General features: G+C 53.4%; 2 protein-coding genes across 2 annotated transcripts; both read right to left on the minus strand.

The window, feature by feature from the left end:
* Window positions 1-1,549: 1,549 nt before the first annotated feature.
* LOC134432589 (serine/threonine-protein kinase PAK 3-like) lies at window positions 1,550-8,431 on the minus strand. The gene is made up of 13 exons (XM_063181453.1): window positions 8,353-8,431; window positions 7,370-7,407; window positions 6,805-6,931; window positions 6,734-6,745; window positions 5,700-5,834; window positions 4,951-5,014; window positions 4,269-4,317; window positions 3,847-3,959; window positions 3,471-3,588; window positions 2,599-2,698; window positions 2,131-2,327; window positions 1,896-2,033; window positions 1,550-1,651 (listed from the first exon to the last, which is right to left on the minus strand). Exons 1-13 carry the CDS (start codon window positions 8,429-8,431, stop codon window positions 1,550-1,552), a joined length of 1,272 nt encoding a protein of 423 aa, XP_063037523.1.
* Window positions 8,432-11,722: 3,291 nt separating this feature from the next.
* Window positions 11,723-18,602, minus strand: LOC134432588 (serine/threonine-protein kinase PAK 3-like). The gene is made up of 13 exons (XM_063181452.1): window positions 18,524-18,602; window positions 17,532-17,569; window positions 16,967-17,093; window positions 16,896-16,907; window positions 15,862-15,996; window positions 15,113-15,176; window positions 14,436-14,484; window positions 14,014-14,126; window positions 13,638-13,755; window positions 12,766-12,865; window positions 12,298-12,494; window positions 12,063-12,200; window positions 11,723-11,824 (listed from the first exon to the last, which is right to left on the minus strand). Exons 1-13 carry the CDS (start codon window positions 18,600-18,602, stop codon window positions 11,723-11,725), a joined length of 1,272 nt encoding a protein of 423 aa, XP_063037522.1.
* Between the last annotated feature and the right edge of the window lie 1,699 nt (window positions 18,603-20,301).

Below are 20,301 nucleotides of genomic sequence, written 5' to 3' on the forward strand. Positions count from 1 at the left end.
ACCTGAAAAGCTGCACAGAAAGCTTCTCTACTTTTTGCACTTGCCTCAAGTTTTAATCGGCAAAATCTAGGAGTATTTCCAACTTATTTTATTAATTCTAGAAGAAAGACAATCAAAACGGTGTACTTCTGCTTACAGTATCAAGTAAGGCACAGGAAGCCATTAGAGTAAGAAAAATTGTGTTCAGACGGCTGAGGCAGTCTTAGGGGTAGGAGGAATGGAGAGGCGTGGAAATCAGGCCTGTGAGCAACATTCAAGGAGCATCCAGTCCCTGAGCAGTCCCTCACAGTGGGTATGCCAGCAGATGGAGGCGAAATGGAGCCACAGCTCGGTGGGAAAAGGGCCGGGGTGGAGAGCCGTGCTCAGCAGGGGCTCCTGCATCAAATTGCTCAATGACAGGTGTGCTATGCTGTGTGCATGTTTCCAACACCTGGCAACAGCAGGCTGGCCCAGATGTGGGAAAAGGCCAAGGAGGCAGCAGAGTGGGAATGGGGCTCTGCAGGTGGCCCTGGTGGTTGCACACCCCTGTGGGGGATGAGGCTGGCCCAGAGGGTCCCTGGGGAAAAGAGAAGCAGGGAGGAAATGCCAGATGCCGCTGTGAGAATGCCATTCCATCCCACATAGTGACATAGTGAGAGGAGGGTGGCAACAAAATGGTGATTGCTGCTGATCAGCCTGACATCTGATCAAGACAAGAGGCCCAGAAAGGACTGCACATCTGCCTCCTAGTGTTGTCCTGAATGGCAGCTCATTACCTGGTGTTCATTACCTGTAGGTCTCTCAGCTTCCCACAGGCATGCCACACTTCAGGTAAGCAAAGCTGCTTACCTCACTTTGTTCTTTGGGCCTCTGAAATGGACTGTCCACTTAGCTACAGCCCGGCAAGGAAGGCAGCCTTACAACACTCTGGTATTTTCGACTTTTATTGACACTCGGGCTGAAACAAAGTATCCCCTCGCTGCTTCTTCATCTTCATCATTCTGTCCTGCAGGTGGCCTGCTCAGGCTGACAGCTTGGAGCGCCTGCAGGCTCCAGTTCTGCTGCAGCCCAGCTTTTCCTCTCACTGCTTAATTCTTATTATGACAATTCTTTCATTTCTACTTCAAAGCTTCCCTAAATTAACAACACTCTATCCTAAGATAAACAATCCTCTACTATCCAAGATGTCTATGTTCCATAGTCCTTAAAAGTTGATCCCTGTATTTCCTAATTTTTTTAAATTTTCACCTTTTGCAGAAAGAAAAACAACAGAGCTTTTAATTGAACCTAACAACATATCTAACCTAACCTAACCTAACCTAACCTAATCTAATCCAACCTATGCTGACCTAACCTAACCTAACCTAACCTAATCTAATCCAACCTATGCTGACCTAACCCAACCTAACCTAACAGCTAACCTAACAGCTAAACTGAGCAAATATCTACACTATCATGTTTCCTAGCTACGGCACAGCTCCTCTTCAAACTCGGGGGATGGCTGAAGCTCTGCCTAAAGATGACACATCCCCTTTTCCCTCCTCTTGGCTGGCGGGGCATCAGGGCCTCCTCAGGCGCAGGTGTCTCCTCTCCAGTCTTCCTGCACTCGCTTGGCTGAGATGATCAGAGCAGCCAGGCTGGAGGCAGGATCGCCTGAGGTCACGAAGGGATGCTGCCCAGAGGAAAAAGAACAAAGAAAGGAACACTTACTTTCCAGGATCACATCCTTGCAGGCTCAAGCAGGATTCCCTGGCTACCAGCAAGACACACAAAGAGCACTGAGGGCAGCATGTCCCCCTGCGCCTTCCTGTCCTGGCAGCTTTCTGTGCCACGTGGCCCACACTCCTCCTCCTCCTCATCCCTTCATGCAGGTGTCCTCAGCTGCCAGGGCTTTTTGCCCCTTTGCTTTTTCTTACCTGTAGGAGCTCCTGGGCAGACCAGCGCCTGTCCTCATCTGCCTGCAGGCAGCAGCGGAGGAAGTCGCGCAGGAGAGCCGAGTGGTGCCTGGGGTTCTGCAGTTTTGGGGGCCCGTTCCTTTCTAGCAGTTCAAAAACCTACAGCACATGGATGCAAGAGGACACTCCACCTGCTCCTTTGCTAGCCACACACAGCTCTCTCCACACAGAGCCCTCTTGCTAAGCTGCACCTTACCCGGAGACGGGCTTCCCGCTGGTAAGGAGCTTCCCCTTCCACCATTTCCAGCCCCATGATCCCCAGGGACCAGATGTCCACTTTGGGGCCGTAGGCTTCTCCTCTCACCACCTCCGGTGCCATCCAGCTGGGAGTGCCGACGCTGGAGCTGCGCTTGCTGTGCTCAGGGCTGAGCTGAGCACAGAGGCCAAAGTCACCTGAGGACAAAAACAAAGCCTGTCAAAGCCAGCTACCACTGGCAGAGTGGCCAAAACCATTGCCCTGACCAGGCCATGCTGAATCTAACTGAAAAAGCAGCTGAGCTCTCCTTCCACGTGCCTGGAGCCAGGCAAATAAGGCATCGGCCGCTTCAAAAACACCCTGACGATTCACGCACTGGCCAAGCCGCGCTTCTGCCCCAGTGGCCGTCACCAAAATGCAAGCGCACGGCATATGCTGGACATGCTGCCGCCCAGCAGGGATACCCACCCAACTTGACGGATCCGTCCGTGCCCACCAGGACGTTGCAACTTTTGATGTCTCTGTGGATGACTTGGCGGGAATGAAGGAAATGCAGTCCTTGCAGGCACTGAGAGAGGAAAAGGAGGGAGGGAAAGTTAACGTGCAGGATCTGATTTCATCCCACCCGCAAGGAAAGAGCTCAACGGGATTGGCGGCTTTCTCAGGGAATTGTGAGCGAGGGCGAAACATCACGCTGCTGTCACCATGAAGAGCTTGCTGCTTCAACACTCTTGGAAGTTTTTTCTAGATTTCCAAGCAAAGGCATCCGGGCTCCCAAAAGTTCCACCGGCCTTGGGTAGGAAGCGCGCCACCTTTGGCTGGGAGGCGGCAGGGCCAAGAATTTTGGGGAAGCCTAGTGGCAGCAGAAGAGGAAGCTGCTGGTGACAGCAGCACCTTTGAGCTGTTGACCTTTGAATGCATCGCCATCCAGGCTGCAATGCTATCCTTTGAAGCTGAGGACAGCTCTTTGCCCTTAGCTTGAAATTCTGCCAACCGCATGCTGCCTTCCAGTGGCAAGCAATGTAGGACAGACAGACAGGCTCCAGGCAAACATTCCCAGGCAAAGCTGAGAAGAGGAAGAAAGAGAAATTGAGCCAGTGAGCGAGCACCAAGGCCAGAGGACAGACAGGATGGAAGAGTGCAAGAACAGAGCCTGAGGAGTGCGAGGGCACCGGCAGGCAGTACACTTCCCATGCTCTTTCTTCTCCTGTGTGGTGTGACAGCAGCAGCAGCAGCAGCAGCAAAAGAAAGGTGAGAGCAAGAAATCTCGGCTCTCCTTAAGCTCCAGCTGACAAGCAGCATCCGGGCAGTCTTGGGCAAGCACAAGCGGCATCCCTCACCTCCCGACAGACAGCGCCTATCTGTCCTTCCTCCAGGTACACTGCCCTCAGCACATCAAACAAGGTGCCGCCGTCCATGAACTCCATGGCCAGCCAGAGCTCCGCATCCACCAGGTAGCTGAAAGAAGAAAACCACGGCATGGAGAAACAGAATGGGCACAGCCTCCGTCACCCCAGGGCCTGAGACAGGTTTTTGCAGCTGCTCTCCAAGCTAAGTGTGCCACAAGAGACTATTGAACACCAGCTCCACCTCCTCCCACACTCTGGAGACCAGCAGAGAAATCATCCCCAGCTCTGTTCTCTGCCAGCGACCAAAGGGCATCGTCTCTTTGCGCTTGCACCAGCTAAAGCTACATTGACACCAGAATATGCCAACCTGTCTAAGTAGGTAACGATATTGGGACTCCTGTTGTCCCTCATGGCCAGGATTTCATTGGCAGCCAGCTCCTCGGACATCTCCTCCTCGAGTGACATGATCTTGATTGCCACCTGCAATGACATTGGCCACCGGTACCTTGAGAAGACGCACCCTGCTCGAGATCACAAGGAGCACGGAGCGAGTGCTGCTGCAATGAGGCAGCATGCTGGGCCAAAGTGCCTTGTCACTAGACAGCAGAGCTTAGCAGAAGCACCAAAAGCCATCCCAAATGCATTCTGCCCCCTGAGCCTAGACTATATTTCAGAGGAACAGCCTCTGCTGCAGACATGGAGCTGCCACCCAAACCTCCAAGCACAGCTCACAGCAGCGGGCAAAGCGCTCCAGAGCTGCAAAATGGCATGGGGCTGTTGGCACTTTACCTGTTGTCCGCTGCTGGTGTCAAGGGCTTTATAAACAGCTCCAAACCCTCTAGAAAGACAAAAGCAGCAGAAAGAGACCTTTATCCCTTTGGCAGTGAAAGCAAGCCCAGGCAGCAGATCTCCCCCGGCTGCCTGGACGCCTTCCTTAGAAACAATGCCTGGCTGCAGCATCTCTTCGGCCAACAGCACGTCAGCCCGGGAGCCCTCTGCCATGCGGGGCAGGCTGTCCAAGGGAACACTAAGGTGCAGCATGAAGACCAAGGGCCGCTGGAAATCTCCAAGGCGCACACCCTGCCAGGTCATTTCAGAACCTAAGGGGAACTCTCTCCTTGTGCGGGTGTGCATGCATGTGTGTGTCAAAAAAGGGAGAACAATTTGAGTCACAAGACTGTCCTGGACAATCTGATCTTTCTTGCATGGCAAGGGGCTCTTTCAGGCCACAAAGCTGCAGGGCCAGGGGTTTTCCCAGCTCCTGCTCCTCACTGCTGCAAGCAAGACACTGCCAGCATCAACTTGTCTTTAATGAGGCCTTTGCATTGCTCTGACCGAGCAGTCCAGGCAGGCGACACGAGGTCAAGCCAGAGCCTGACCATGTTCGGAGCTTGCCTGACTTCACGCTTGATATTGCACCAGCCAAAGACCTGGCCCACACTTTTGTAAAATGAGCTGACGTCACGCTTACCCTCGCCCGAGTTCCTCAAATGCCGTGTATTTGCCTGTAGGCCGGCCCGGACTCACCATGCTCCCTGAAAGACAAAAGCAGTGCAGGGCGCTCACTCGCACACAGAGACGCCGCTGCCCAGAGCGTCCCAAAGGCAGCCCCACTGCCCGCAGCTCTGGGCCCTTTGCGGTCCCTTGGCTTCCAGCTGCTGAGACCAGCAAGTGGGAGGGCCATCTTCTCCACCTTTCATCAGGTGGCCTTTCCAAGAAGGCCTTGATTTCTTTCAAGAGCAGCATCCCACGCGATAAGCCAAAATGATGAGCCCTTAAGAAGGGGGCCCTAAGAGGTAACCAAGGGCCTTTGCAGCCTCCGCAGTCACACCCACCATCACTGGCAGGTCCACTGCCAGGGGCACAAAGTGTCTGGGCCGGAGGAGGAGTAAGAACCAGAGCCAGAAAACAGCTGGGGCCAGACAGCTCCCTGGGCAATAGTCACTTGCTAGGTGCCAGCCTTCTGCTCAAGCAGAAACAATCTCTGCTTTTGTCTTTGGCCCAGAAGGCAGCCCAGGCAGGGCCAAGCCAGGCCCAGCCGCCCTCACAGGCAGCAGGGACTCCCTGAGCGCTGCCACGCTGCCTCAGAGCACAACAACACCTTCTGCAGAGAGGCCTAAGTGCCTCTGGGACCGAAGGGCAGCATCTGGCGCAGCCTACACCCAGACACGCGCGCAACAGCCTGCTCTGGCAGACAAGAAATGCACCGGACGGACGTACTCAGTGTCTTCAGGCCCTGCTCCTCCCTCATCTCGGGCTGCTGGGCTGCGCTGCTGCAGGAAGTGCCGGCAGCGGGGCTTGAGCTGGCTGCGGCAGGCCATGCTGGTCCGGCGGCACCAGGTTGAATGGCAGAGCCTGTCTTGCGCTGGGACGAGAAAGGATTGCCCGTCAGAAGAGCGGCTGGAACACATGCCCCCCCGAAGCGCACAGCAAAAGCAAGGCCTTGGGAAGGTGCTGCCAGCCACGGCCAGGCCTCTCCAGCTGAGGCAGTTCCCATGTCCCCTTCTCAAAGGCACCTTCGGGAGAAGCCCAAAGGCTACTTGGATCCAGCCCCTCCCGACCACCTCCATGCTCCACCTGTTCAGCTTTTCTGCAAGACACTGGCAACAAGGTATCGATGGGGCTGCCAAGATCCACAAAGAGATCAGAGCAGGACCCCAGAGCCTTGCTGCTTTCCTCCTCCTGTCTTTTCCTGGGCCGGAATGAAATCAGCCCGGAGTTGGCATGCAACAGTCTGCTCAGAAGCCCGCAGCGTGTCCCTTCTCTGATCTGTTTCACGGATTTCCCTTCTCTATGGCAGCCTTTAGGGAGCGGCCCTTGGGAGCCCCTTTCCAGTCCTGCCCAGACCCACCCGCCCTTTTACACTGCAGGGCTGCCGAGGATTCTCCTCTCCAAACTCTGCTCTGACCGGCTGGAAGTGAAGCACAGCCTGAAGCTAATTAGTCCACGGAGAGAGCAGGTCCCTTCCAGGGGCCAGTGTCTCCCAGGTACCCTGCAAGGCTGTCAACTGCAAATTTGGGCCGCGCTGTCCGCTGACCACTGGCAGCCTGCACTGACAACGGGCACAAGACGCTGACTCCTGCACTGAGAGTCACTGAATGCTGCCTCCTGTCTGATCCCAAGAGACACTCTGGCGCCCTCTCAGCATCCCAGCTTTAATGTCAAACTTCAGAACCCATTGGCCAGGGCTCCCCGGCTTGCCTGAAGCCGCACTACGTCACAGCAGGCACACGGCCGCCAGCATCTTCAGCCACGAGCAACAAGAGCTGCTCCAAAACGGGTAGCCTGGCCCTGCACCAAAGGCAGTGCCAAGCTCAGCTGTCACTTACTGGCTCTGCAAGTTCCGGCTGTGAAGGGACAGCGGCTGAAGGCTTCATCTTCCTTTGCTCCTCTTCATCCTCTTCCTCAATGACAGAGGCAGCCAGAGGAGCTGCTGACCCTGCTGTTGTGCCCTGCAGGCAGACAGAAGTGAGAGAGATGGGCAAAAGCCAGTGCCCTAGGAGCTGCTTTCTATTGAGCTGGGAAAGGACCCAGAAGAAGGGCAAATCATAGACTTTGATACAAGTGGGCCTCTGAGTCACGCAAACCCGAGGAAGCTGGCTGAACGAGCTGCTACTCCATCTTGCTGTGCATTTGAGCTTCCCTGCTGCCTAGAAGCAGCAAGATGCCTTGGAGCTGTCCCATTTGCCTTTCATCTCTTGAAAGACTTTTCCCTGGAAAATCAGCAAACAGCCAGTGCTCCCTTTGCTACTGCTGATGCCACCGGGCAGCTGGCCTTTCCTTCAGCCTCCCACGCCGGCACTCCACACTCGGCTGCAACAGGCCAAGCTGGCAGAATTGCTGCACAATTCTCACACGCCAGCAACGTCACAGCTTCCTTTGCCACTCACCAAAGGACAGGCTTGTCTCCATCCGCGTGTCAGGTGACCTGCAGCCAGCAAAGCAAAAGGAACCAGAGGCCCTTAGAAAAGTGCCTGTGCTGGCCACTCCCACAACACAAGGCAGTCCCAACACAGAGCATTTCCCTTTCCCAACATGCCTCCAGGAGCAACAGCTCTTTCCCACAGCAAGCAAGAGAACAAGATGGACGCGAGAGGAGCCTCTGTCTACATTTGGGCCTCTTTTGCCAAGAGAGAAATAGGAAGACGGTGCTGGAAATGCCCGCTGCTCTTCAAAACTTTGAGCTTGTCTTGTGCCTAACAGCTCAAGCTACATTTCCCTCTTGCCTTTCCTGCATTTTCCATATACATTCTTTCAAATTGCATGCCCTAATTCCCATGCCTTGGCTGAAGATGATAGCCCAGCAAAGCTTCCACAAAGGGTCCCTTCCCTGTGGCAGCTCCCTGCTGAAGCAGCCCAGGAACAGCTGCTGGGCTCAGCAGCAAACCCTCCCTGCACTGGAGTTTGTGCTGCATCGCCAAGGCAATCGCAGTCTTGGCACAGCATCAAAGGCTCAAGTCATGCAGCCAAGGCCTCTGAGGGGCAGAATATGGAGCAAAAGGTGCTTTCCTTCACTCCTGGAGAGAAGCACTGAGTTGGTAGAAGTACTTCTGAGGATCTGCCCTCAGAGTCTGCAATTTGCAGCTTGTCTTGCTTGAAGCAGCAAGCTGAGGAAATAAATGACAGACTCCGCTGCCGCGCACTCTCCCGGGAAGGGAAGGCAACCGCTGCAGGTTGCATGGCAAATACTCTGCACGCGCCACCCAGTACAGATGCCCCCTTTGTAGCTGATGCTGCTGGCAGGACATTGACCAAAGCGGTGGCACCTTCATGGCCATTTTGTTCCCAAAGAAACTGGGCCACTGGTGCGGCATAAAGAGCAGAGCCAAGCAAAAGTCGGGCGATGCCAGCCCCAGGAGAAACCTTTACTTACGAGTCAGCTGGGTCAGGTAGTAGCCAGAATAGACAACAGAAAAGACGGTGCAAACGGCGGCACAGACTTGCCCGATCATTTTGGCAGCGCTGTGCGCGTTTGCACGCTGAGTGCCACCCAAGGGAAAGCCAAGACTCCTCTCGGGGTGCAGGCCGTCTGCTGAGAGCTCCTTGAGCACAAGGATCCTCCTGCAGGGAGCCAGCGGAAGAGCTGCTCTGGACGACCAGGCCTGGCGTGCACCGGGACAACGCTGTGCTGACAGCACTGTGACGTGGCACCTCTGGCTTGACCTCACAATGGCAGCTGCTCTGTGGCTTTCTTGTGCCCAGCAAGACAACCTTCTGTACAGCTGATGCAAAAGAAAAGCCTGGGAAATTCTCCTCACTCACAAAGGCAGGGCTCAAGGCATGCCAGGGGAACTCAGAGAATGCGCCAATCCAAGCGGCATCCAAGCAATGCAAGCAAACATGACTCTTGGTCCCAAAAGCTTTGACTGAAAGCAAGTCTGCTTCTTCTAGGTGGCATCCTAGCTGGTTTGGAAAAGCCTAACTTCTTCAGTGACATTTAGATGGCAAACGAAGCAAAGATAATAAATTTCCAGGACTATTGCAGGCTGCAGTTGCTCCTTGAGCACGCGGGTGCATGCTGACCTATGGAGGGGCTTGACAGCTGGCCTGCAAGCAAAGCCGAGTTCACGGAAGAAATAGCAGTTGATGGTTTTTGAGTGTATCCATAGCAAGGAAGAAGACAAGGCCGTCAGCATGGAAACCCATTAGAAGAGATACAGGAAAATTTGCGTATGCTAGACTAGGTGCCGAAGTAGATGTGCATACGTGCCTTATAAATTTCTGTAAAACTTTTGCCAGTTATATTGGCGTTAATTGCTTTGCACCAATGGATAGAAGAAGTTATTGTGATGTAGTTAGTGACTTGAGATCACGCTTTGTTCAGAGTGTATAAGCTGGAGAACATGCAGAATAAAACAAACAAACCTTTTTCTTCTTGGACCCTGATCACGTGTGTATGCCACGTCCGGCCTAACGGTGACGCTTGCCCCATCTCTGGGTCAAGAAACAAGTCTTGTCTGACTGGTACCTTTTCAACAAGCTGAGAAAGAAATTAGTAGCTGGACATGCAGATTTCTGAAGAGAGGAAAGAAAAGTGTTGACAAGAATAAACCTAAGTTTTAAATGCCTGAAGCACTCAAAAATAACATGTTTTGGGGTAGTGTACCATATGTTGGACAGAGTTAAAACAAACCACAACTCATTAGTATCTGGACTTCATTGCCCACTCTGCTTAGAAATGTTGCTTGAAGGCACTTGGTGTCAAGGATCCAGTTCCTGTAGATCACTGTCGACGTAGATCAAAATCCTACCAACCCATGAGTGTCAAAACCAGCAAGAGTGAGACTTTTGTCCTTGGCAGTAGCTTCCAGGTGCTCCTGGAAGTCACCAGGCCTTGACACAAAGATGTGTATTCAACGGAGGGAGAGAAGCATCATGCTCAGCTCTAAATGTGACCTTTGCTAGCAGATCATACTAGCGGGCAATAAATTACATTTGTTCTGCTCTTAGCCAGAGCCAAGATGGGAATCAAAGTCTAGATGACAGGAGAAGATCACACGAGCCTCAGCTTTTCCAGAGGAGGAAAAATACAAAGGATAGTAAATTTGCCTTGGGTTTACAGGCTATTTTTGCAGATCGATAGACAAGGGATGAAGCTTCAAAGATGAGAGCAAAGGAAAATCAACAGATATGCTGAAAGTGAGTGAAGAGGAAGGAGACCTCAAATTACCTGAAAAGCTGCACAGAAAGCTTCTCTACTTTTTGCACTTGCCTCAAGTTTTAATCGGCAAAATCTAGGAGTATTTCCAACTTATTTTTATTAATTCTAGAAGAAAGACAATCAAAACGGTGTACTTCTGCTTACAGTATCAAGTAAGGCACAGGAAGCCATTAGAGTAAGAAAAATTGTGTTCAGACGGCTGAGGCAGTCTTAGGGGTAGGAGGAATGGAGAGGCGTGGAAATCAGGCCTGTGAGCAACATTCAAGGAGCATCCAGTCCCTGAGCAGTCCCTCACAGTGGGTATGCCAGCAGATGGAGGCGAAATGGAGCCACAGCTCGGTGGGAAAAGGGCCGGGGTGGAGAGCCGTGCTCAGCAGGGGCTCCTGCATCAAATTGCTCAATGACCGGTGTGCTATGCTGTGTGCATGTTTCCAACACCTGGCAACAGCAGGCTGGCCCAGATGTGGGAAAAGGCCAAGGAGGCAGCAGAGTGGGAATGGGGCTCTGCAGGTGGCCCTGGTGGTTGCACACCCCTGTGGGGGATGAGGCTGGCCCAGAGGGTCCCTGGGGGTCTGGGGTGAAAAGTGGGGAAAAGAGAAGCAGGGAGGAAATGCCAGATGCCGCTGTGAGAATGCCATTCCATCCCACATAGTGACATAGTGAGAGGAGGGTGGCAACAAAATGGTGATTGCTGCTGATCAGCCTGACATCTGATCAAGACAAGAGGCCCAGAAAGGACTGCACATCTGCCTCCTAGTGTTGTCCTGAATGGCAGCTCATTACCTGGTGTTCATTACCTGTAGGTCTCTCAGCTTCCCACAGGCATGCCACACTTCAGGTAAGCAAAGCTGCTTACCTCACTTTGTTCTTTGGGCCTCTGAAATGGACTGTCCACTTAGCTACAGCCCGGCAAGGAAGGCAGCCTTACAACACTCTGGTATTTTCGACTTTTATTGACACTCGGGCTGAAACAAAGTATCCCCTCGCTGCTTCTTCATCTTCATCATTCTGTCCTGCAGGTGGCCTGCTCAGGCTGACAGCTTGGAGCGCCTGCAGGCTCCAGTTCTGCTGCAGCCCAGCTTTTCCTCTCACTGCTTAATTCTTATTATGACAATTCTTTCATTTCTACTTCAAAGCTTCCCTAAATTAACAACACTCTATCCTAAGATAAACAATCCTCTACTATCCAAGATGTCTATGTTCCATAGTCCTTAAAAGTTGATCCCTGTATTTCCTAATTTTTTTAAATTTTCACCTTTTGCAGAAAGAAAAACAACAGAGCTTTCAATTGAACCTAACAACATATCTAACCTAACCTAACCTAACCTAACCTAACCTAATCTAATCCAACCTATGCTGACCTAACCTAACCTAACCTAACCTAATCTAATCCAACCTATGCTGACCTAACCCAACCTAACCTAACAGCTAACCTAACAGCTCAACTGAGCAAATATCTACACTATCATGTTTCCTAGCTACGGCACAGCTCCTCTTCAAACTCGGGGGATGGCTGAAGCTCTGCCTAAAGATGACACATCCCCTTTTCCCTCCTCTTGGCTGGCGGGGCATCAGGGCCTCCTCAGGCGCAGGTGTCTCCTCTCCAGTCTTCCTGCACTCGCTTGGCTGAGATGATCAGAGCAGCCAGGCTGGAGGCAGGATCGCCTGAGGTCACGAAGGGATGCTGCCCAGAGGAAAAAGAACAAAGAAAGGAACACTTACTTTCCAGGATCACATCCTTGCAGGCTCAAGCAGGATTCCCTGGCTACCAGCAAGACACACAAAGAGCACTGAGGGCAGCATGTCCCCCTGCGCCTTCCTGTCCTGGCAGCTTTCTGTGCCACGTGGCCCACACTCCTCCTCATCCCTTCATGCAGGTGTCCTCAGCTGCCAGGGCTTTTTGCCCCTTTGCTTTTCCTTACCTGTAGGAGCTCCTGGGCAGACCAGCGCCTGTCCTCATCTGCCTGCAGGCAGCAGCGGAGGAAGTCGCGCAGGAGAGCCGAGTGGTGCCTGGGGTTCTGCAGTTTTGGGGGCCCGTTCCTTTCTAGCAGTTCAAAAACCTACAGCACATGGATGCAAGAGGACACTCCACCTGCTCCTTTGCTAGCCACACACAGCTCTCTCCACACAGAGCCCTCTTGCTAAGCTGCACCTTACCCGGAGACGGGCTTCCCGCTGGTAAGGAGCTTCCCCTTCCACCATTTCCAGCCCCATGATCCCCAGGGACCAGATGTCCACTTTGGGGCCGTAGGCTTCTCCTCTCACCACCTCCGGTGCCATCCAGCTGGGAGTGCCGACGCTGGAGCTGCGCTTGCTGTGCTCAGGGCTGAGCTGAGCACAGAGGCCAAAGTCACCTGAGGACAAAAACAAAGCCTGTCAAAGCCAGCTACCACTGGCAGAGTGGCCAAAACCATTGCCCTGACCAGGCCATGCTGAATCTAACTGAAAAAGCAGCTGAGCTCTCCTTCCACGTGCCTGGAGCCAGGCAAATAAGGCATCGGCCGCTTCAAAAACACCCTGACGATTCACGCACTGGCCAAGCCGCGCTTCTGCCCCAGTGGCCGTCACCAAAATGCAAGCGCACGGCATATGCTGGACATGCTGCCGCCCAGCAGGGATACCCACCCAACTTGACGGATCCGTCCGTGCCCACCAGGACGTTGCAACTTTTGATGTCTCTGTGGATGACTTGGCGGGAATGAAGGAAATGCAGTCCTTGCAGGCACTGAGAGAGGAAAAGGAGGGAGAGAAAGTTAACGTGCAGGATCTGATTTCATCCCACCCGCAAGGAAAGAGCTCAACGGGATTGGCGGCTTTCTCAGGGAATTGTGAGCGAGGGCGAAACATCACGCTGCTGTCACCATGAAGAGCTTGCTGCTTCAACACTCTTGGAAGTTTTTTCTAGATTTCCAAGCAAAGGCATCCGGGCTCCCAAAAGTTCCACCGGCCTTGGGTAGGAAGCGCGCCACCTTTGGCTGGGAGGCGGCAGGGCCAAGAATTTTGGGGAAGCCTAGTGGCAGCAGAAGAGGAAGCTGCTGGTGACAGCAGCACCTTTGAGCTGTTGACCTTTGAATGCATCGCCATCCAGGCTGCAATGCTATCCTTTGAAGCTGAGGACAGCTCTTTGCCCTTAGCTTGAAATTCTGCCAACCGCATGCTGCCTTCCAGTTGCAAGCAATGTAGGACAGACAGACAGGCTCCAGGCAAACATTCCCAGGCAAAGCTGAGAAGAGGAAGAAAGAGAAATTGAGCCAGTGAGCGAGCACCAAGGCCAGAGGACAGACAGGATGGAAGAGTGCAAGAACAGAGCCTGAGGAGTGCGAGGGCACCGGCAGGCAGTACACTTCCCATGCTCTTTCTTCTCCTGTGTGGTGTGACAGCAGCAGCAGCAGCAGCAGCAAAAGAAAGGTGAGAGCAAGAAATCTCGGCTCTCCTTAAGCTCCAGCTGACAAGCAGCATCCGGGCAGTCTTGGGCAAGCACAAGCGGCATCCCTCACCTCCCGACAGACAGCGCCTATCTGTCCTTCCTCCAGGTACACTGCCCTCAGCACATCAAACAAGGTGCCGCCGTCCATGAACTCCATGGCCAGCCAGAGCTCCGCATCCACCAGGTAGCTGAAAGAAGAAAACCACGGCATGGAGAAACAGAATGGGCACAGCCTCCGTCACCCCAGGGCCTGAGACAGGTTTTTGCAGCTGCTCTCCAAGCTACATGTGCCACAAGAGACTATTGAACACCAGCTCCACCTCCTCCCACGCTCTGGAGACCAGCAGAGAAATCATCCCCAGCTCTGTTCTCTGCCAGCGACCAAAGGGCATCGTCTCTTTGCGCTTGCACCAGCTAAAGCTACATTGACACCAGAATATGCCAACCTGTCTAAGTAGGTAACGATATTGGGACTCCTGTTGTCCCTCATGGCCAGGATTTCATTGGCAGCCAGCTCCTCGGACATCTCCTCCTCGAGTGACATGATCTTGATTGCCACCTGCAATGACATTGGCCACCGGTACCTTGAGAAGACGCACCCTGCTCGAGATCACAAGGAGCACGGAGCGAGTGCTGCTGCAATGAGGCAGCACGCTGGGCCAAAGTGCCTTGTCACTAGACAGCAGAGCTTAGCAGAAGCACCAAAAGCCATCCCAAATGCATTCTGCCCCCTGAGCCTAGACTGTATTTCAGAGGAACAGCCTCTGCTGCAGACATGGAGCTGCCACCCAAACCTCCAAGCACAGCTCACAGCAGCGGGCAAAGCGCTCCAGAGCTGCAAAATGGCATGGGGCTGTTGGCACTTTACCTGTTGTCCGCTGCTGGTGTCAAGGGCTTTATAAACAGCTCCAAACCCTCTAGAAAGACAAAAGCAGCAGAAAGACACCTTTATCCCTTTGGCAGTGAAAGCAAGCCCAGGCAGCAGATCTCCCCCGGCTGACTGGACGCCTTCCTTAGAAAAAATGCCTGGCTGCAGCATCTCTTCGGCCAACAGCACGTCAGCCCTCTGCCATGCGGGGCAGGCTGTCCAAGGGAACAGCACTAAGGTGCAGCATGAAGACCAAGGGCCGCTGGAAATCTCCAAGGCGCACACCCTGCCAGGTCATTTCAGAACCTAAGGGGAACTCTCTCCTTGTGCGGGTGTGCATGCATGTGTGTGTCAAAAAAGGGAGAACAATTTGAGTCACAAGACTGTCCTGGACAATCTGATCTTTCTTGCATGGCAAGGGGCTCTTTCAGGCCACAAAGCTGCAGGGCCAGGGGTTTTCCCAGCTCCTGCTCCTCACTGCTGCAAGCAAGACACTGCCAGCATTAACTTGTCTTTAATGAGGCCTTTGCATTGCTCTGACCGAGCAGTCCAGGCAGGCGATACGAGGTCAAGCCAGAGCCTGACCATGTTTGGAGCTTGCCTGACTTCACGCTTGATATTGCACCAGCCAAAGACCTGGCCCACACTTTTGTAAAATGAGCTGACGTCACGCTTACCCTCGCCCGAGTTCCTCAAATGCCGTGTATTTGCCTGTAGGCTGGCCCTGACTCACGATGCTCCCTGAAAGACAAAAGCAGTGCAGGGCGGTCACTCGCACACAGAGACGCCGCTGCCCAGAGCGTCCCAAAGGCAGCCCCACTGCCCGCAGCTCTGGGCCCTTTGCGGGCCCTTGGCTTCCAGCTGCTGAGACCAGCAAGTGGGAGGGCCATCTTCTCCACCTTTCATCAGGTGGCCTTTCCAAGAAGGCCTTGATTTCTTTCAAGAGCAGCATCCCACGCGATAAGCCAAAATGATGAGCCCTTAAGAAGGGGGCCCTAAGAGGTAACCAAGGGCCTTTGCAGCCTCCGCAGTCACACCCACCATCACTGGCAGGTCCACTGCCAGGGGCACAAAGTGTCTGGGCCGGAGGAGGAGTAAGAACCAGAGCCAGAAAACAGCTGGGGCCAGACAGCTCCCTGGGCAATAGTCACTTGCTAGGTGCCAGCCTTCTGCTCAAGCAGAAACAATCTCTGCTTTTGTCTTTGGCCCAGAAGGCAGGCCAGGCAGGGCCAAGCCAGGCCCAGCCGCCCTCACAGGCAGCAGGGACTCCCTGAGCGCTGCCGCGCTGCCTCAGAGCACAACAACACCTTCTGCAGAGAGGCCTAAGTGCCTCTGAGACCGAGGGGCAGCATCTGGCGCAGCCTACACCCAGACACGCGCGCAACAGCCTGCTCTGGCAGACAAGAAATGCACCGGACGGACGTACTCAGTGTCTTCAGGCCCCGCTCCTCCCTCATCTCGGGCTGCTGGGCTGCGCTGCTGCAGGAAGTGCCGGCAGCGGGGCTTGAGCTGGCTGCTGCAGGCCATGCTGGTCCGGCGGCACCAGGTTGAATGGCAGAGCCTGTCTTGCGCTGGGACAAGAAAGGATTGCCCGTCAGAAGGGTGGCTGGCACACATGCCCCCCCGAAGCGCACAGCAAAAGCAAGGCCTTGGGAAGGTGCTGCCAGCCACGGCCAGGCCTCTCCAGCTGAGGCAGTTCCCATGTCCCCTTCTCAAAGGCACCTTCGGGAGAAGCCCAAAGGCTACTTGGATCCAGCCCCTCCCGACCACCTCCATGCTCCACCTGTTCAGCTTTTCTGCAAGACACTGGCAACAAGGTATCGATAGGGCTGCCAAGATCCACAAAGAGATCAGAGCAGGGCCCCAGAGCCTTGCTGCTTTCCTCCTCCTGTCTTTTCCTGGGCCGGAATGAAATCAGCCCGGAGTTGGCATGCAACAGTCTGCTCAGAAGCCCGCAGCGTGTCCCTTCTCTGATCTGTTTCACGGATTTCCCTTCTCTATGGCAGCCTTTAGGGAGCGGCCCTTGGGAGCCCCTTTCCAGTCCTGCCCAGACCCACCCGCCCTTTTACACTGCAGGGCTGCCGAGGATTCTCCTCTCCAAACTCTGCTCTGACCGGCTGGAAGTGAAGCACAGCCTGAAGCTAATTAGTCCACGGAGAGAGCAGGTCCCTTCCAGGGGCCAGTGTCTCCCAGGTACCCTGCAAGGCTGTCAACTGCGAATTTGGGCCGCGCTGTCCGCTGACCACCGGCAGCCTGCACTGACAACGGGCACAAGAGGCTGACTCCTGCACTGAGAGTCACTGAATGCTGCCTCCTGTCTGATCCCAAGAGACACTCGGGCGCCCTCTCAGCATCCCAGCTTAAATGTCAAACTTCAGAACCCATTGGCCAGGGCTCCCCGGCTTGCCTGAAGCCGCACTACGTCACAGCAGGCACACGGCCGCCAGCATCTTCAGCCACGAGCAACAAGGGCTGCTCCAAAACGGGTAGCCTGGCCCTGCACCAAAGGCAGTGCCAAGCTCAGCTGTCACTTACTGGCTCTGCAAGTTCCGGCTGTGAAGGGACAGCGGCTGAAGGCTTCATCTTCCTTTGCTCCTCTTCATCCTCTTTCTCAATGACAGAGGCAGCCAGAGGAGCTGCTGACCCTGCTGTTGTGCCCTGCAGGCAGACAGAAGTGAGAGAGATGGGCAAAAGCCAGTGCCCTAGGAGCTGCTTTCTATTGAGCTGGGAAAGGACCCAGAAGAAGGGCAAATCATAGACTTTGATACAAGTGGGCCTCTGAGTCACGCAAACCCGAGGAAGCTGGCTGAACGAGCTGCTACTCCATCTTGCTGTGCATTTGAGCTTCCCTGCTGCCTAGAAGCAGCAAGATGCCTTGGAGCTGTCCCATTTGCCTTTCATCTCTTGAAAGGCTTTTCACTGGAAAATCAGCAAACAGCCAGTGCTCCCTTTGCTACTGCTGATGCCACCGGGCAGCTGGCCTTTCCTTCAGCCTCCCACGCCGGCACTCCACACTCGGCTGCAACAGGCCAAGCTGGCAGAATTGCTGCACAATTCTCACACGCCAGCAATGTCACAGCTTCCTTTGCCACTCACCAAAGGACAGGCTTGTCTCCATCCGCGTGTCAGGTGACCTGCAGCCAGCAAAGCAAAAGGAACCAGAGGCCCTTAGAAAAGTGCCTGTGCTGGCCACTCCCACAACACAAGGCAGTCCCAACACAGAGCATTTCCCTTTCCCAACATGCCTCCAGGAGCAACAGCTCTTTCCCACAGCAAGCAAGAGAACAAGATGGACGCGAGAGGAGCCTCTGTCTACAGTTGGGCCTCTTTTGCCAAGAGAGAAATAGGAAGACGGTGCTGGAAATGCCCGCTGCTCTTCAAAACTTTGAGCTTCTCTTGTGCCTAACAGCTCAAGCTACATTTCCCTCTTGCCTTTCCTGCATTTTCCATATACATTCTTTCAAATTGCATGCCCTAATTCCCATCCCTTGGCTGAAGATGATAGCCCAGCAAAGCTTCCACAAAGGGTCCCTTCCCTGTGGCAGCTCCCTGCTGAAGCAGCCCAGGAACAGCTGCTGGGCTCAGCAGCAAACCCTCCCTGCACTGGAGTTTGTGCTGCATCGCCAAGGCAATCGCAGTCTTGGCACAGCATCAGAGGCTCAAGTCATGCAGCCAAGGCCTCTGAGGGGCAGAATATGGAGCAAAAGGTGCTTTCCTTCACTCCTGGAGAGAAGCACTGAGTTGGTAGAAGTACTTCTGAGGATCTGCCCTCAGAGTCTGCAATTTGCAGCTTGTCTTGCTTGAAGCAGCAAGCTGAGGAAATAAATGACAGATTCCGCTGCCGCTCACTCTCCCGGGGAGGGAAGGCAACCGCTGCAGGTTGCATGGCAAATCCTCTGCATGCGCCACCCAGTACAGATGCTACAGATTCCCCCTTTGTAGCTGATGCTGCTGGCAGGACATTGACCAAAGCGGTGGCACCTTCATGGCCATTTTGTTCCCAAAGAAACTGGGCCACTGGTGCGGCATAAAGAGCAGAGCCAAGCAAAAGTCAGGCGATGCCAGCCCCAGGAGAAACCTTTACTTACGAGTCAGCTGGGTCAGGTAGTAGCCAGAATAGACAACAGAAAAGACGGTGCAAACGGCGGCACAGACTTGCCCGATCATTTTGGCAGCGCTGTGCGCGTTTGCACGCTGAGTGCCACCCAAGGGAAAGCCAAGACTCCTCTCGGGGTGCAGGCCGTCTGCTGAGAGCTCCTTGAGCACAAGGATCCTCCTGCAGGGAGCCAGCGGAAGAGCTGCTCTGGACGACCAGGCCTGGCGCGCACCGGGACAACGCTGTGCTGACAGCACTGTGACGTGGCACCTCTGGCTTGACCTCACAATGGCAGCTGCTCTGTGGCTTTCTTGTGCCCAGCAAGACAACCTTCTGTACAGCTGATGCAAAAGAAAAGCCTGGGAAATTCTCCTCACTCACAAAGGCAGGGCTCAAGGCATGCCAGGGGAACTCAGAGAATGCGCCAATCCAAGCGGCATCCAAGCAATGCAAGCAAACATGACTCTTGGTCCCAAAAGCTTTGACTGAAAGCAAGTCTGCTTCTTCTAGGTGGCATCCTAGCTGGTTTGGAAAAGCCTAACTTCTTCAGTGACATTTAGATGGCAAACGAAGCAAAGATAATAAATTTCCAGGACTATTGCAGGCTGCAGTTGCTCCTTGAGCACGCGGGTGCATGCTGACCTTTGGAGGGGCTTGACAGCTGGCCTGCAAGCAAAGCCGAGTTCACGGAAGAAATAGCAGTTGATGGTTTTGGAGTGTATCCATAGCAAGGAAGAAGACAAGGCCGTCAGCATGGAAACCCATTAGAAGAGATACAGGAAAATTTGCGTATGCTAGACTAGGTGCCGAAGTAGATGTGCATACGTGCCTTATAAATTTCTGTAAAACTTTTGCCAGTTATATTGGCATTAATTGCTTTGCACCAATGGATAGAAGAAGTTATTGTGATGTAGTTAGTGACTTGAGATCACGCTTTGTTAAGAGTGTATAAGCTGGAGAACATGCAGAATAAAACAAACAAACCTTTTTCTTCTTGGACCCTGATCACGTGTGTATGCCACGTCCGGCCTAACGGTGACGCTTGCCCCATCTCTGGGTCAAGAAACAAGTCTTGTCTGACTGGTACCTTTTCAACAAGCTGAGAAAGAAATTAGTAGCTGGACATGCAGATTTCTGAAGAGAGGAAAGAAAAGTGTTGACAAGAATAAACCTAAGTTTTAAATGCCTGAAGCACTCAAAAATAACATGTTTTGGGATAGTGTACCATATGTTAGACAGAGTTAAAACAAACCACAACTCATTAGTATCTGGACTTCATTGCCCACTCTGCTTAGAAATGTTGCTTGAAGGCACTTGGTGTCAAGGATCCAGTTCCTGTAGATCACTGTCGACGTAGATCAAAATCCTACCAACCCATGAGTGTCAAAACCAGCAAGAGTGAGACTGTTGTCCTTGGCAGTAGCTTCCAGGTGCTCCTGGAAGTCACCAGGCCTTGACACAAAGATGTGTATTCAACGGAGGGAGAGAAGCATCATGCTTAGCTCTAAATGTGACCTTTGCTAGCAGATCATACTAGCAGGCAATAAATTACATTTGTTCTGCTCTTAGCCAGAGCCAAGATGGGAATCAAAGTCTAGATGACAGGAGAAGATCACACGAGCCTCAGCTTTTCCAGAAGAGGAAAAATACAAAGGATAGTAAATTTGCCTTGGGTTTACAGGCTATTTTTGCAGATGGATAGACAAGGGATGAAGCTTCAAAGATGAGAGCAAAGGAAAATCAACAGATATGCTGAAAGTGAGTGAAGAG

The sequence above is a fragment of the Melospiza melodia genome, chromosome Z (genome assembly GCF_035770615.1).
Source record: "Melospiza melodia melodia isolate bMelMel2 chromosome Z, bMelMel2.pri, whole genome shotgun sequence".
NCBI classification, from domain to species: Eukaryota; Metazoa; Chordata; class Aves; order Passeriformes; family Passerellidae; genus Melospiza; species Melospiza melodia.

Coding starts and splice junctions, on each gene's coding strand:
- LOC134432589 (XM_063181453.1), bottom strand. CDS start 8,431: ATGATCGGGCAAGTCTGTGCCGCCGTTTGCACCGTCTTTTCTGTTGTC. Junction 2,699..3,470: donor TAGGCGCTGTCTGTCGGGAG/GTGAGGGATGCC, acceptor TTCCTCTCTCAG/TGCCTGCAAGGACTGCATTT. Junction 2,034..2,130: donor AGCGGGAAGCCCGTCTCCGG/GTAAGGTGCAGC, acceptor CATGTGCTGTAG/GTTTTTGAACTGCTAGAAAG.
- LOC134432588 (XM_063181452.1), bottom strand. CDS start 18,602: ATGATCGGGCAAGTCTGTGCCGCCGTTTGCACCGTCTTTTCTGTTGTC. Junction 17,570..18,523: donor CTACCTGACCCAGCTGACTC/GTAAGTAAAGGT, acceptor TGCTGGCTGCAG/GTCACCTGACACGCGGATGG. Junction 14,485..15,112: donor TTTGAGGAACTCGGGCGAGG/GTAAGCGTGACG, acceptor TTGTCTTTCTAG/AGGGTTTGGAGCTGTTTATA.